Genomic DNA, 17471 nt, shown 5'->3' on the forward strand with positions numbered 1-17471 from the left:
GCACAAATTTTTGTGCATCGGGCCTCTAGTACCTCCATAAGGAACAAGGATTCATCGGGTAGCCAGGTCTAATTGCATTGACTATAACCCTGATCTCACATATCCCTTGTCCAGATCTTGTTTGCTAGTTCCATACTAAAAAAAGAAGTCAGGAAGAGAGGGAGGGAGGGAGGGAGAGAGGGAGGAAGGAAGGAAGGAAGGAAGGAAGGAAGGAAGGAAGGAAGGAAGGAAGGAAGAAACCTCAGCTGGGACCTGGCATTCAGGTGTTATGCTATGTGCTGCACAATGTCAGGAAGCACCGTTCACATAGATTCCAGTACTGATGGCATTTCCTGGAACTGTGCATTGTTTATGTACTGACCTCAGGTGAATCCAAGTAATCAGGACCAGAGTCCAGAACCCTATCAGTAGAGATGGCCTGCCTGGCTCAATGTTGATGAGGGTCCACGTGACCAACCTTGAATTCAGGCTGTGTAGAGAAGGAAGAGAGGCCACTGTGGGCTGTGAGACTAGGAGAAATAAAGAAGGGTTCCAGGGACTGAAGACCCCTAGGAGGACCAAGAATAGGGACTGAGGGTGTGGGGGAACAGGAAAAACCTTGCCATCTTCCTCAAAACTGATATTTAGACTTAAGTCTCATGTACAAAAAACCCCTGCTGTGTAACGTTGGGTACATTACTTAATCTCTGCAGACTTGTTTGCTCTTCTATAAAATACCCAACTCACAGGGTGATTGTGAGGATTAAACAAGGTAACCTGAGCAAAGCCCATGCTGGGGCCTGGCATGGGGTTGATGCTCAGCAAACACTGGTTTCCTCTTATTCCCTCATCAGGTCTTCAGATTTCCTGAGATTGTCTGCAAAATTGTTCTGAACAAACAAAGAACCACAGTGTTAGAGGCTAGAAGAGATGAGCAGTGGGGCAGAGAACAAGACACAGGTATATGGAAGGGAGAGGAAAGGCGTGCTGGATGCCCACTTGCTTTCCCATGATTTTTAAGACCTCACAAATTAAGTCTGTCTTGTGGGAGCTCCACTTCCCCAGCACCCACTTTCTCCAAGGGATTTAACTTTGATCCACAGCACTCCACTGGGGCTGCACTTAAATGCTCAGTCCTACTATCTTTCTGAGTCTAGTGCCCCATGCAGGGTTAGGCTCATTGAGCTCAATAAATCTTTGTGAAATTAAAATGTCTGTCTTCTCTTGTGGTCATCACTGTAACCAGGTGATCAAACTTAGCTCTGATAATAGTGGGATAGATTGTGGTAGCATAGTTAACCCTGTGACCTCTAAGCAACATAGAACTGTACACTTTATTTATTTATTTATTTATTTAGTTAAGGTTATTTTTATTTACAAGTTTTGAAAAATATAGATTTTTTACATGGGTTACTTGTGCAAAGTTAAATTTAGAAGAATGATAAATGCACTCCCCTCCTCCCAGTTCCCGCCCCACCCTCCGCCCTCACTCCCCACCCACTGTCCTCATCCCTAGGTGCACGATTTTTGTCCAGTTTCTTCCCGCATCTCCCATTCCCCTTTCCCCCCCAAGAATAGTCAGTCCATTCCCTTTCTATGTCCCTGATTCATTATAATCACCAGTTCATTCTGTACATCAGATTATTTATTCACTTGGTTCTTAGATTCACTTGTTGATAGATGCATGTTTGTTGTTCACAATTTGTATCTTTACCTTTTTCTTCTTCCTCTTCTTAAAGGATACCTTTCAGCATTTCGTATAATACTGGTTTAGTGGTGATGAACTCCTTTAGCTTTTCCTTATCTGTGAAGCTCTTTATCTGACCTTCAATTCTGAATGATAGCTTTGCTGGATAAAGTAATCTTGGTTGTAGGTTCTTGGTATTCATCACTTTGAATATTTCTTGCCATTCCCTTCTGGCCTGCAAAGTTTCTGTTGAGAAATCAGCTGACAGTCGTATGGGTATTCCCTTGTAGGTAATTGAGTCTCTTTCTCTTGCTGCTTTTAAGATTCTCTCTTTGTCTTTTGCTCTTGGCATTTTAATTATGATGTGTCTTGGTGTGGTCCTCTTTGGATTCCTTTTGTTTGGGGTTCTCTGCGCTTCTTGGACCTGTAAGTCCATTTCTTTCACCAGGTGGGGGAAGTTTTCTGCCATTATTTCTTCAAATAGGTTTTCAATATCTTGCTGTCTCTCATCTTCTGGCACCCCTATTATTCTGATGTTGGTACGCTTGAAGCTGTCCCAGAGGCTCCTTACACTATCTTCGTATTTTCGGATTCTTTTTTCATTTTGCTTTTCCGGTTGGGTGTTTTTTGCTTCTTCGCATTTCAAATCTTTGGCTTGATTCTTGCGCTCCTCTGGTCTGCTATTGGGTGTAATATTCTTTATTTCCGACCGTGTATGCTTAATTTCTAGTTGTTTCTTTATCATAGCATCGAGGGTCTCATTAGTTTTCGTGAGGCTCTCCAGAAGTTTATTGCAAGCCCTCAAAATTGCGTTTTTTAGCTCTATATCGTCCATTTCTGTCATGTTTTTTTGTCTCCGCATTTTTTATGCTTTCTTGGTGCACCCCCTAGTGGTCTTTGTGCGCAGTCTTGTTCTAGTTGAGCCTTGATTGTTGTAGTTAATACTAGAGGGATTTGACCACCAGGCCGACTGGCTGTGTGAATCAGCTGTGTCTGCTGCAGTGGGAAAACTTCTGTCCTCTGGGGGGGCGCTAATCTAGCCTTTGCCTGCGGCGATCCGGCAAATGGCTCTGCGCAGGGCTTGGGCGGGGCGGGCTCAACAGGGCGGGCGGAGGGAGCCGTTATGGTGCCCTCAGTCCTGTTCCCAGAGGCTCTGCTTCTCAGAACCCCCGGAACCGCTGCAAACCTCGGAGGGAAAGCTGCCTTCCAACTGATGCCAGACACTCCCGCTTCTCCCGTTTGGGTCCGAGTCCCCAGCGATTCGCCCGTATCTGGAGCTCAGAGTCTGAGACTCCCCCCTGACCGAAAACGACAACCGCGCTCTCAGCCACCAGCCCGCTTTGCGCGCGCACCTCCGCACCTGAGTTTTTTCCACACTGCGCCTCCTCTGAGCCTCGGTGTGCTGTTATTTTTCCTTCTAGTTGAAGAGTCTCTCCTCAGCCAGCCTTCCTGTGGTTCTGGGTGATGTCCGTTCCGTCTTTTAGTTGTATTTTTGAAGTGGTTGTTTGCGGCAGCAGTCTCTGGTGTTTACCTATGCCGCCATCTTCAATTTTTGTACTTTAGATTAATTTTTAAGTTACGATATTTCAAGTCTGAGAATTTAGAATTCTGGGTTGACCTATACCAGTGGTCAGCAAACTCATTAGTCAACAGAGCCAAATATCAACAGTACAACGATTGAAATTTCTTTTGAGAGCCAAATTTTTTAAACTTAAACTATATAGGTAGGTACATTGTTATTAACTTAATTAGGGTACTCTCAGGCTTAGGAAGAGCCACACTCAAGGGGCCAAAGAGCCACATGTGGCTCACGAGCCGCAGTTTGCCGACCACGGACCTATACCAATCAAGTTATATGTCTGCTGGTCTGCTCCTTAGTCAGTGGTCCCATTGGTCAGATTGCCAGATCCATTGTCAATATATGGATTCAATAAACTATCCTTACATTGTTGGTTGCAAAGATGTGCATTAGCAGAATTCAGAGAAACTGATTTGAAAAGTAGTAATAAGATTTTAGATTCAAGAGTTGGCTTTTTAAAAACCAATGCTAGACTATTTGAGTAGTAATATATTTTTTCAGTAATATTGGGGGTTTGCCAGGCATATTAGTGGTGTTGAAAAGAAAATGACCTTTAAGCATTTTTTTTCCATGGGAAAAGAAACAGACTTAGATGGTAAATGGAAACAGTCAATACTGGGAATCATGTCGGGTCACTTTCATGTAAGTGCACCCTATTGGAGGCAGTTAGCTATGTTTGTGCATATGAACTTGGCTTTCTCTGGTTATATTTTGAGTTGGCAAAATATTTTATTTCATGTTCAAGAAAATTAAGAAAATAAATTATTTTTTATATGTCACAGGATTATCTGAGTATCCTTATAGTATGACTTTTTACATTTTATTTTAAAATTTGTAGGAATATGTTAGGGAATTTATTATTAATTTACTGTTTTGTGAAATAGCTTTAATGATTTGGTATCTTGGAAAATGTTATTATTATTATTAATTAGTTAATTTATTTTTGTTACCTGAAGGGATATTTTCACACATTTGTTTGATTCTTTGTCAAAGCAGTCTTTTGGCTTGCCTATTAATTCAGTCTAAATAAACTAAGATAAAATCATATTTACTTTATGAATCTGAAAACCTTATTCTTCCAGTCATTTCATTGCTGCCTTCATCTTATCATATTTAAAATGATAATTATTCTGAGCTAGTAATTTCATTAACAAGCAGACATAGATAAGAGAAACTGTGAGTCCAAGGCCTTTGCTTTAACTGTTCAAATTTGAAGATTTTATCAATTGAGAGAAGAATGATTGCTTTGGAGGAAATATGTTCTTTTCAATGTATTGTTAATGTGATTTTGTTTTTCAAAACCATTTTGGCGGTTAGGAAAATCTGGAGAAGGTGGGACCTCGTGTTCTGGATTTGCAGTTAGAATTCGATGAACAGGCAGTGCTCATGGAGAATATAGTCTACCTGACCAATTCCCTTGAGGTAAGAGGAGCTAGGAGTGTAATAACTAATTAACCATAGTAAACATATCCAGTTCTTTTGTTTTATAATAGACCTTTTATAAACTTCATCTTCTGTGTTTACTAACTTTGCCAAATATATCAGTCACAATTTTGGGGGGAAAGGAAGAAAATGAGTGGGTATAGAAGTTGTAGGAAGAAAAAATGACCTGTTGTCTTATTTCACTTATCAATTATTCTGTATATAAAATACTAGCTATATATACCTGGATTCCCCCCTCACACACACACATACAAATTGTCTTTTAAAAAGTGAGTCTAGAACTTATATTCAAATACTTTCAAAATCGCTCATATTAGCAGGTACTCTGAATTGCTTCTTCTCTCCCTCCCCTCCTCCATCCCTTATTTTCAGATTTACAGAATTGGGTTAGTTAGAATTCTTGGTTCATGATATATTATTATTTGGTCATATTTTCAGATTTAAATTTTTTTTAAAATTTCCATTCTGGAATGTAAAGCTCTTTTTATTTAAATAGTTGACATATAAAATTATATTAGTTTCAGATGTATGACGTAATTAGTTAACATTTATATATGTTATGAAATAATCATCAGGATAGGTCTAGAAAACATCTGTCACCATACAAAGTTATTGTGATACTATTTACTGTATTCCCTATGTCTATGTTGTATCTCCTGTTTTTATACTCCCATGAATCTATTACCAACTCAAGAACTAGAACATTACCAATAGCTTTCACATATTCTCTCTGTCCCACCATGCTTCCCCAGTCATAGCTTCATATATCAATTCTAAAAATGCTGTCTCTCAGATCACTTAGGCAGAGGAAAGATAATCTGCTCTAGTAAAATTGTTAGAAGACTCTAGTGATAATGGAGACTCTGAAGTAAAAAAAACCCAAAAAAACCAAACAGGTTTAGAGTAAATAAAAATTTTCATGAAATATTAGAATGAAAGATAGTTACTTCTAAATAAACATTGTATGTTTTGTAATTATAAATAAGTTAATACATAAATTAATAAATATTTGTAGACATCTATTTTAAGGATAGTTTTGAATATTCATATATGTATATTCATGGAGGTAAAAAACTTGGAACTTTGGGAAGTGGGGACACATTTAGGGTCATCTTATATTCAGGCATATGCAATATGTTACATTTCTGAGTTTATTTACGTGAAAGTCTTTTATTCTCAAATGCTAAATTTCTGAACTTTATTTAAGGTCAGCCTTTTATGCTGATTTTTCATTTTCTCTTATTCAGCAGGTAAATTTCAGATTTCATTATAGAAAATGGTGAACGTCAGTATGTAAATAACAGTACTATGAGACAGCTAAGATCAGAGTTAAGTAATTGATTACAGATCTCATTTAATGTTTATATAGGAAATAATAAAATTGCACAGACCATTTCATGTTAAGTGGAGAACCTAGTTTTGTTCTTTGGTGAAATGAGGTGATGATTAATTTCAATCATATTAAGTGATACTAATGGCTTCCATTTTCCCTCCTCTATTTAGCTAGAACACATAGAAGTCAAGTGTGCCTCTGAAGCAGAAGATAAAGTCAGGGAAGAATGCTGTCCTGGGAAACCACTTAATGTTTTCAGAACAGAAGTAAGTTGCAAGAATCTCACCGAATCATTGCATTTTAGAGCTAGAAGAGACCTTAGAGATCATTACATCTAAACCCATCATTTTAAAGATGAAGGAAGGGAGGTCCAGAGAAGTAAAGTGATTGGTTTGGACCAGGCTACATAGTTTGTTAGAAGTGGGGGTGGATTTGAAGTCTCTTAATTCCCTGGTTGGTGCAATACACACTTTTCCTTACTCTACTATAAGCGATGGCATCAGATGTTATTTGTGGATTTAAAAAATAAAAACACGATTTTCAAAACCTGGTTTTTATTTTATTCTTTCAAAATATGCTTTTATTGATTTTAAAGAGAGAGTAAGGGAGAGGGATAGAGAGATAGAAGCATCAACGATGAGAGAGAATCATCTATCGGCTGCCTCCTGCACAGGCCCCACTAGGGATTGAGTCCACAACTCCGTCATGTGCCCTGATGGAAATTGAACTGTGATCTCCTGGTTCATAGGTTGACACTCAACCACTGAGCCACATTAGCTGGGCAAAAAAACCCCTAGTTTTTATTTTAAAAAATACAATGAAAATTGAAATGTGAGTCTTTTTCATTTTTTATTAAATTTATTGGGGTGACATTGGTTAACATGAATGTATAGGTTTCAGATGTGGGTTTCTATATTACAAGATCTGTAAATTGCACCGTGGGCCCACCACCAAAAGTCAAATCTCCTGTTGTCATATATTAGGACTCCCTTCGCCCCCCACCCTCTTCCCTCTGGCAACCACCACACTGTTGTTTGTGTATCCCTTTGTCAGGATTTTAGATACCAGAATTAAATCTGTCTTTCTTTGGACATTAAAAATGTAGCAGAGATTCCTCTTCGCTCAGCAGTATTCAAGTTTGATTTCCTGTAACAATTATTTTCTCTTTATTTTCCTAAGCCTGGTGTGTCAGTTTTCATAGTGAATCCCCAGCCATCCAACGGCCACTTCTCAACCAAAATTGAAATCAGGCAAGGAGATACCCGCGATTCTATCATCAGGCGCTTAATGAAAGTGGACCGAGGAATCAAAGGTAAATGGTTTCCCTGTGCATTTGGCAGGAGCTTGTGGATTTGATGAGTTTTAAGGGGAGGGGAGAAAGAACAGTACCTGGCTTGCTTAGGGACAGCTGTGTAATGTTGTGGGAAGAGTATTGGACCCAGCATCAGGAGACCTGTATTCTCTTTGGGACGCTGTGACGAGGTAGCTTGGTGACTTGACCGTGTCACTTAAGCTCTAAACTGAGCTTTTAGTTAAAGTGAGGATACTGGATTACATATTTTTCTAAGACTCCTTCTAGCTCTAAAATTGTAACAAGCAGTTTCTCTCTCTTAGAGGTTTTCAGAATTAAAGATACACCTTTTATAGTCTAAACTAACTTGCCCAATTGGGTCGGTTCCTGGGGAAGGAAGAGAAGCAGAGGAAACGTTACTGAGTGAGTGCCGAGTATTAGCCATTTAATCATTTTGCACCGCGATAACATAGAGGGTGTTGGCATTCCCCTCTCACAGAAGAGGAGTGGAGGTCAGAAAGGCTAAATAACGTGCCGAGTTCATTCAGCTGGTAAATCCTTGAGCTGAAATTCAAACTCGGGTCTATCTGACTCCAAAGCTCATTCTTCTAAAAAATGTGCCTCCAAGTGAAATATGTAAATAATCTTAATTTCTTATCAAGATTAATTAAGTGGAGATCTTCTATGATTATATTTAATATAATAGTTTATAGATTCTTTTCCTCATTGATCAGCCAGGTCTTAGACTGAGCATAGTCCGAAGGGAGTCATTATGTCTCTGTATTATTTTTCTTCCCAATTATGAAGACAAATTAATGTCGAGATTCCCTATTTTGCATTATCTCTCTCTTCTCTTCTTGATGGCAGTTGAGGGTTGATTGGTTCATATTCCATGAGTGTAAATTTCTGAAAAGATTTACAAATCCCAGACAGTGACCTAATTTATGGTACTATATTCAGGCTAACAGTATGCCATTAACATAGAAGACTTAAAATGGCCCTTTGGAATTCATTCTACCGTTATTTTTGTTCTCTTGAAGTCATCCGTTCAGCTTGTGTGGACATTTAAAAAAATACGTTTTTATTGATTTCTAGAGAGAGAGGGAGGGAGAGGGAGAGAGAGAATCATCAATGTGAGGGCAAAATATCTATTGGCTGCCTCCCACATGTCCCCTATAGGGAATTGAGCCCGAAACCCGGACATGTGCCCTAACTGGGAATTGAGCTGGCAACCTTTCAGTGCATGGGACGACACCCAACCAACTGAGCCACACTGGCCAGGGCTCGTGGACATTTCTTGATTGACTGTCATGTGTGGTGTATGTAGCAACAAGTGTGCATGTGGAGACTCCTGTGAATGCACTTGGGGGTTTGGGAGTCCATCAAGTACTGTTCATCAGGACGCTGCATCTAGGGAAGGAATAGGGGACTAAGCTACTGGCATACATGATCCTAATGTAAGGAGAAACTGCTGAGTGCAGTAAGAGAGGTGTAGATAAAATTCACAGCACAGAAAAGAGTGGGAGAGTGAGATTATTTCCAACTGTGGTCATCAGGAATGAATTTATGGAGAAAATATTGTTTGGAGGGGGTGTGAAGTTTGTATCTGTGAGGGTGAGGGGAAAGAGTGTCTTGCAGGAGGGAAACAGGAATCCTGGTTCCACTGTGTATCAGCAATATATCAGGGCTAGAGATTATTGTTTTGAGACATTATTTTAAAATTGTGGTAAATTATACAAACAAAATTGAGCATTTTAGTCATTTTTAAGTGTCTAGTTCAGTGTCATTAAATACATCTACATTGTGGTCCAACCTTCACACTATCCATCCTAAGAGAGAGCTTTTCCATCATCCTAAGCTGAGACCCTGTACCCACTAAATAATAACTCCCCATAATTCTACCTCCCCCTAGTTCCTGATAACCACTGCCCTCTACTTTCTGCCTTTATGTGTCTGACTGTTTTGGTACCTTATAGAAGTGGAACCATACAAAATTTGTCCTTTTCTGTCCGGCTTATTTCACGTAGCACAGTGTCTCCAAGGTTCCTCCATGTGGTTACTGGCATCTATCCTGTTCCCTCTTAAGCTAGGTCCTGTAGAATGATAGCACCATCCTTAGAACTGATAGCCACAAAAAGAAAAGTTTGAAATGTGGGTATATAGGAAGCCATTCTGTGGCTGTATTCGCTGTTTTGTGTTGCATATGGGCTGAGTAGCTGAGATGGGAAAGGAGTGCAGTTCAATAGCATTTCTCTGTCTGCTACAATAGCCAGCACGTCGTCCAATTAGTGCCAATTGTATTGAGGGTGATTATGATCCAGGTCCAGGAGGAACTGGGCTAAAACCATCATTTTACGCCACAAAGACCACTGAGCAACTATTTGATGATAATGACTTTAAATCACTCGCAGCCCAGGCCATATATGAACTAAGAGCTTGGAGGTGAAAGCTCCATCTCACATTATCAATCCCCAGGGACTTTCAATTGCTCTCATCTCTGCTCTAAGTGCCTTAAATCTTGTGTAGCTGCAGACTCAGATTTCAACAATTTCCATGAGGTCTGGGATAAGAAAGGATAGTAAAACCACTAAGAAAGCTCCAAGATTTAATGGCAGTAATGATCTACATGGCGAAACATCAAAGCAAATGTGTGTTGTCACTTAGAAGCCTGATTGAGTACTAAGGCTTCTTTGAAATAGTTTGATTCAGAGTTGCTTGGAATGATGTGGGAGGTCTGTTTTAGAGGGACACACACACACAGAAGCAGATCTGCAGTAAAAGTCCTTGCGCATAAAATCTGTGGGCAGAACTAGTCACTGCTTTCCTAGCAAAATATTTGGCGTCACTGATGTGCATGTTGAATTGCAATAGCCATTAAAATTGCGTGTCCCCCCCCCCCCCCCCCCAAATGAGACCAGGGCTGTCATGCAGGCTGTGTCTGCTCCTTTCCCGCTTTAACTTTCAGGGCTTGTGCTGCATCTGGCAATAGATTATGTGGCCTCTGCAGAGACTCTCAGGCAGGGTTTACCTCCGTGGTAGTCGCAGGTAATTGCTCTATAAGCCCCAAGATCTCTCCTCTAAACCCACAGTCCTTCAGTCTTTGTTTCCCAAGGAGAAGAGAATGCCTGGATAACTTGTACCCCAGGCATAGCCGCCAGCTGCGTTAGTGTCTCCTTTTATCTGTTATCCCTCTCTCACTAGGCCTCATACTCTCATAGCAACATAACTGGGAGTGTAGCTCACGGACCACCCAGCACTCTGCTTTAGAAAGGGTGGGAAGTACTTTGGAAAATATCTTCTGTTCCTGTGGATCAAGTTCTACATAACTAGCTGTGCTGCACTTTGAGATGTAAACCTAGAATCACCACTCACAGTCATATAGCATGTTTTTCACCACATAAAATAAAACCATTTGGTGTTGGGAAGTCTCAGAATTGCTGAAATAAATAAATTTTTTTTTGGACTTAATTGTGGGCAGGATTGTTGGCTCATAAAGGTGATCAAGGGATAAGTGCTTTCTTTGCCAGGAGCCACCGTATCAGCTTGCACAGAGCAGGTCAGGCATCTCCAGCAGGGGAGGCGTGGGGCTCACTCAGAGGCTGGGACTTCTAGGCCCTGTGCCCTTCCCCGGCCTTCCCTTCTCTTCCGGTCTCATCAGCTGGTCAATACAAGTGCGTTCCTTTGAGCAAAACGAGAAACTGGTAATACATATTAGAATAGTAATTCTTTTTTCCAAAACTACCTTCTAAAAAAAAACCAACCCAACAACGCTTACAGTTTTAATCTATTCGAGGAAGCAAGACAAGAGAAATGTTTTGGACTTTTTGATATTCTGAAGGACAGTCAATTGAAGCATATACAAAGTGATTTGAAAGACCCTATAGGACAGTGATGGCGAAACTATGACACGCGTGTCAGAGGTGACACGCGTACTCATTTTTTTGGTTGATTTTTCTTTGTTAAATGGCATTTAAGTATATAAAATAAATATCAAAAATATAAGTCTTTGTTTTACTATGGTTGCAAATATCAAAAAATTTCTATATGTGACACGGCACCAGAGTTAAGTTAGGGTTTTTCAAAATGCTGACACGCCGAGCTCAAAAGGTTCGCCATCACTGCTATAGGATAATGCTCAAAATTAGACTCAACCCTCCCCGTTGGTTTATAATTCCAGGGCATGTATTAACAGAAGCTGACAATCTTTGATCTGGGTAAAAGCTGGCAGAGTTTAAAGTTTTGTTAGATTTAGCTTTGCTTTCTGAGATTGGGTCCCATTTAATAATCTGATGATTTAGATATAACGTGTGTAAAATGTGAATTATCAGAATCAGGGCATGGGTTTGAGTCAGTGACTGTAATTAAATGCTTTTTTTCCTGTAGATCTTTCCAAAGTGAAGCTGATGAGATTTGATGATCCACTGTTGGGGCCGAGGCGAATTCCTGTCCTGGGAAAAGAGCTGACTGGGAAGACGCCCATTTCTGAGCATGCTGTCTTCCACGTGGACCTCGTGAGCAAGAACGTCCATCTTACTGAAAACGGGCTGCGGGCGGATATTGGTGACGCAATGGTCTACCTGGTTCACTGAACTCACGCAGATGGGAGATTTGCCCTGTTCTCCGGGGCTACTTCTACTTTGTGCCTACAGATTGGCTGTGAGACCCTTAGGCTGGGCCTAAATAGATTTCATTTCTAGCCATCCAATTCTGCATGTAACCATAATTATACCAACTCATTTTTGATTCCTGGACCTAATAAATTTTTTTTCCTTCTTGGGACCTCTAAGAGAAATAGTTTATATTATACTTAAAAAACAAACAAACAAAAACAAATTATTCCTAATCCCCAGAAGCTTCTAGTCTTTCACATTAGCACAGAAGTGTCAGCATCTTTTATGAGGCGTGCTTCATACTTATAAAGGCTAAGGAGTATTTGACAACTTTTTATATTATATCAATTACGGAGTTAGCTGTTTCTTCTTTAAAGAAAAAAAAGTAGGTTTAGCTAGTTTTGCTTTTTAAAGAAAGGAACTCTGATGATTATTTAAAAGAACAAATAAGAATATTTTGACCTGACTCTGACCACTAAGTATTCTGTGTAAAGAACAAAAAGGTCTTATATTTATAAGAAATTTTTAGCTTTAATATATTCAGTTTACCACCAATACTGTTTTCCAAGGCTAATGTTAATAGTTTATAAGCAGTTTATTTCAGCTACACTAAATTTAGGCACTTTTTAAAGGGGGATATTTCCCCCCCAGAAAATTGCATTTATCAAATTTGTCTTGGGTCCAGTTGTGTTTAAAGACCATGTCAACTGTATTGCAAAGTTGTGTTTTTTTTTATATTGCTGTAATGCCTTTCGATACTGTCTGTGCCATCTGTCTTCATAATGAGGAAGATTAGGTATCGACTGGCAGGGGAGAGAAACATTTTCGTTTCTTGAAGGGTTCAATATGGGAAAGACCAGTTCTGATAACCTAAGGGGCCTGAATGCTAACTTCCGGGTCATGTAGAGATCTTATTGAGCTGCTTTATTTAGCTGTGTGCAGTTTGAGATTTCTGGACCTAGTTGAATGCTCTGTCATAGATTCATTAAAGCAAATGATAGGGTGTTAGAGCCGACAGAGCCCTTAGCGATCACGTGCAAACATCCTCTATCTGGGCAGGCACTGTAGCATAGCAGGTAGGAGGATTGGGGCCGAAGTCAGCTAGCTAGGTTAGATTCCCGTGCCTTCCATTTGCCACGTGGGTGATGTCAGCCAGTTCCTCAGCCCGTTTCTCCATCTATAAAATAGAACTAATAATGTACCTACTTTCTAGGCTTATTGAGAGATGTTGAGATGATAACCATCTAGGAAAATCATATATCCATGTAGTGCCTGGCAAGTGGTAAGCTTTCCGTAATGTCACTGAGAGGGTGATGAGCTTTCGGTAAGTGCTAGTGATGAATAATGATAACAACAACTACCCAGGCTGTATGGCTTAAGGTTACTGTAGGCTATAACCACGTCATTGGTATTGGTTCCTTTGGGGCAACTGCTTTGTGGTTTGCCCTCCTTTAGATCCGTTTGCTGCTCCCTCAGTCTGCATAGCCCAAGTTATTCCCCACATCAAAGTAGGTTTTCCTGGTGCCTATACAAGGCCACTTATGTTTAACTGAAGACAATTGAACTGTGTGCTTGGGGGGAAAAAGGAGAAAGGAAATAATTGTACTATTGTGAGTGGCTGTGCCTGCATTACTAAATAAGCCTGTGAACCTTGGCTGCCTTGGATTAAATGTGAGTTGGGATTCATGGCTACTCAGTTCCCTCAGTGTCAATTCCTGCGTGTCTCTCAGAATGAGCATCTTGCTGGGCTGAATATGCTTTTTGTGTTGAAAGGCACATAGGTGTTGTGCACGGAAGCCTCTAAGCATAAGCCATTACTTCACCTGGTGCTCCACTAAAAACACAGCAATTGAAATGCTGGAGGAAAAACAGGTTGCATTGGGCTTATCGCATTGTTAGGAGACTCGTTCCTTTCTAAAGGATTTTAACTCTTTTTAAACTGTGAAATGTAATGCACACACACAGAAAGTGAGCAATAAGATACATAGTACACACACAAAACATGTAAAATACACACACAAAATGAACAACAGCAAAACAGTTTATCAACAAAGCAAAAATCTTTATAATCAAAGAATAGCACAATGCCAGCATGCTGAAGCCTGCCTAATGCCTCCTTCTAAAAAGACAAATTTCCGGCCAATATATGATCCAGTTTTTATACATGTCCCATGTGAGTTTAAAAAGAACGTCCGTTCTGAGATTGTGGAGTTCTGACTATGTGCCTTAGGTCATAGTTGCCGATGGAACTGTTCAACTCCGTATCGCACTGTTTTGTTTATCAGTTGACTCGTGTTTTTTTAGAGGTATACGAAAATTAAAATCTCTCATGTCCATGGATTTACTTATTTTCCCTTCTAGTTCAGATAGTTTTTGTTTTATATTTTTATACTGTGTTACCAGGCACATATAAATTTAGATTTTGTTGTTGTTCTTGGTAAGTTGAACTTTTTCTAATTAGGAAATACTTCTGTATTTTTAGAAATATGTTTTGCCTAAAGGCTACTTTGCCTGACATCGACATAATAACACTAGTTTTTATTGGGTTAGTGTTCATGTGGAATATCTTTGACCATCTTTTTACTTTTAACCTTTGGTAACTTTATTTTCTTTTAACATATTTTTTTTGCAATTTTTTGTCTTTAAAACAAAGTCAGCATTATGTTCAAATGTTACTTGAATGAATTCTTTATTTGAGGTTTTAGTATCGAGTTAGTCATTTGTTTCTATTTTTATTCAATTTTTGTTTGTTTTTTCTTTTTCTTTTTTGAATATGTGAAATATGTACACCGTTTTAAAGTCAAACTATGTCCATCCAGAGAATTTTACTCTCTTGCACTACATCCCCCCCCTCTTTAGCTAGCCATTTTCATTAGTTTCTGAATTATCTTTCCCGTGTTTCTTTTTCTGAAAATATTTGTGTGTGCTTTAATTTCTCCTTTCTCATGCAAAAAGTAGCATGTTGTTTATAATTATTTTACATCTTGATTTCTTAAGTTGACAACATAGCCTGGACATTTTCTCAGTTTAGTTCATAGAGATGTTCCTTCTCCTTCTGCTCTCCTCCTCTCCCCCCTTGTGAAATATAATTGGAAAGATGTATCATAATTTATTCACGCAGTCTCCTATGGTTGGGTGCTTAGGTTGCTTCCAAGATTTTGGTGTTTTATAGGATCTGTACAGAAAGATATAGGGAGTAACACCAGTGGTTAGGTGTGGTTTTGTATTTGTGGAGTGTATTTTAAGACTAAATTGCTGGAAGTGGGCTTGTAGGTCCATGGGTGAGTGCACATGGGCAGAGGGGACAGCAGGTGTAAAGGCGGCGAGGCAGGAGCATGTAGCTGGTGTGCTGAAGGAATAGCAAAGAGGCCACCTAAGAAAACAGGGCTAAGGATGGAGAGTGACCTGCCCAGGGTCTCCTGTACCCTCGAGCAGAGCTGCATGAGAGCCCTGGCCTGTCTTCCCAGCCCATTGCAGCACTCCTACTGAACAGGGAGGCACACCGGCACACAGGAGCGGATTTGGCCACGGCCTATTGTCAGGGCTCTTCCATCCGAGGAGGGGGCGGGGCGTGTGTATGGGCCAGAGTCAGGTAAGACTTCTCAGATGAGGTGGGACGTGAAGGGTGAGCAGGACTGGAGCAGCAGTGACGCAGGGCAGGGCCACATTCCTAGCTTTTAGATCTACGTGTGGATAGGGGCTAGCAGGTGAGAACACGTGCGTGGATCGCTTGGGAGATGACACCAGAAATGGAATGCTTATCTTGGAGGAATGAAGGGGAAAAAATTAGGAACAGGTAAGTAAATTGGACCTTATTATAAAGATTCGTGGATTCCAGGGGCAAATTAAAAGTTGGATTTAATTCTCTGGAGAATCACTGCAAATTTTTGAAGTGGGAATGAGATCATACGTGCCTTCATATCTTCTGGAGTGTGTGGAAGTTGTGTCCAAAACGTAATGCCTACTTGTTAGATATCTATGTGCCTGGCTCTGGTAGTTTCAATGTTAGTTGATACTTTGTTGAACCGTTTCCTTAATATCTTTGAACATAACTTCACGTCTGTATTAGAAAATATTCAGATGCCACCCAAGCCTTGCAGCATCAATTAAGTTTCCTAATTGCCTTTTGCTGTGCTCAGGATGGGGCATGATCCTTGCTCCTAAGGGCTTGCAGAATGTGACAAAGGAGGGCCTACTGCGCTTCCACTGGGGAGTAGGAGGTGGTCGTTTATTCCTCTCTTTCTTGTTTTGCTGGGAGTTTGGCTAGAGCTGTGCTGTCCAGTGATTTAGCCACTAACCATGTGTCTAGAGCACATTTGAAATGTGGCTAGTCTGGCCCGGCCAGCATGGCTCAGTGGTTGAACGTCGACCTATGAACCAGGTGGTCATGGGTTTCATTCCCGGTTAGGGCACATCCCCAGTGTGGGGCGTGTAGGAGGCAGCCCATCAATGATTCTCTCTCATCATTTGATGTTTCTATCTCTCTCCCTCTCCTTTCCTCTCTGAAATCAATAAAAATATGTATTAAAAAAAAAAGAAAGAAATGTGACTAGTCTGAATTGAGGTGTTCTGTAAGAGTGTAGATCACACTTCCAGTTTCAAAGCCTTTGTATGACAGAGAGAATACAAACTATCTCAATAATAATTTTCTTTTAGATTGATTACATGCTGAAATAATATTTTGAATAAATTGGGTCAAATATATTAAAATTACTTTTAAAACTAGAAGAGTTGCATATGAGACTGGCATATTTCTATTGGACAGTGTGTTCTAGAGACAGTGAAATTTAGATTAAACATTATTTCCTATGAATCATTTCAAGAGGTGCATAGTATCAGTTATAATAATGTCCCACTCGTGGTGATACTAAATTTGGTTATTTCCCAAATTCTTCATTTTAAAGATACATTTTGATCACGTCCAGACTTTTCATTATAAAGATACATATTTTAAAGTCACTTCCAGAGTTTTTGTTGTAAAGATACTTTTAGAAAACAATTTCAGAACTTTCCATTGCCAAGATACATTTCCAGAATTTCTGAAACTCTCCAGAGATGAGATACATTATTTCTTTTGCAATCAGAGATCTGTGGAAGGAGGTGTGATCTGAATTGGCACCTTGGGAACATCCGGCTCCCAGTTTTTGACCACAGATTTAGTTCCCCGCGAAGCTCCTTGGCTGAAGGAGTTATGTTGGGGGCTTTGGAAATGCTCACCTCCTCATGCTGTCATTTCTTTTTCATAAAGAGTTGTCATGCTCGGCCAGCATGGCTCAGTGGTGAACCAGGAGGTCACGGGTTCGATTCCCCGTCAGGGCACATCCCCAGTAGGATGCAGGAGGCAGCAGATCAATGGTTCTCATCATTGATGTTTCTATCTCTCCCTTTCTCTCTGAAATAAATAAAAAAATATATTTTTAAAAAAGAGTTGTCATTTTTCTATAGAGAAGAACATTCCTTTTTCATTTTATTTTTAGGTGAAGGAGCTGTGTGGCATGTGGATTAGTCACATCATACAATGGATGCTTGATTAGAAAAGTTGGGCACAA

The 17471-nt window shown here is 40.0% G+C and overlaps 1 protein-coding gene across 1 annotated transcript in view; it reads left to right on the forward strand.

The window, feature by feature from the left end:
- The window catches only part of LARS (leucyl-tRNA synthetase), a 59988-nt gene extending 46380 nt beyond the window's left edge, over window positions 1–13608 (forward strand). Inside the window, exons 29-32 of the mRNA XM_005885994.2 lie at window positions 4563–4667; window positions 6192–6287; window positions 7201–7333; window positions 11696–13608. Coding sequence (XP_005886056.1) covers window positions 4563–4667; window positions 6192–6287; window positions 7201–7333; window positions 11696–11901 — 540 coding nt within the window. The 3' untranslated portion in view covers window positions 11902–13608. The remainder of the gene's footprint in view (window positions 1–4562; window positions 4668–6191; window positions 6288–7200; window positions 7334–11695) is intronic.
- The last annotated feature ends 3863 nt before the right edge of the window (window positions 13609–17471 follow it).

The sequence above is a fragment of the Myotis brandtii genome, unplaced genomic scaffold, assembly GCF_000412655.1.
Source record: "Myotis brandtii unplaced genomic scaffold, ASM41265v1 scaffold95, whole genome shotgun sequence".
Taxonomy (NCBI): domain Eukaryota; kingdom Metazoa; phylum Chordata; class Mammalia; order Chiroptera; family Vespertilionidae; genus Myotis; species Myotis brandtii.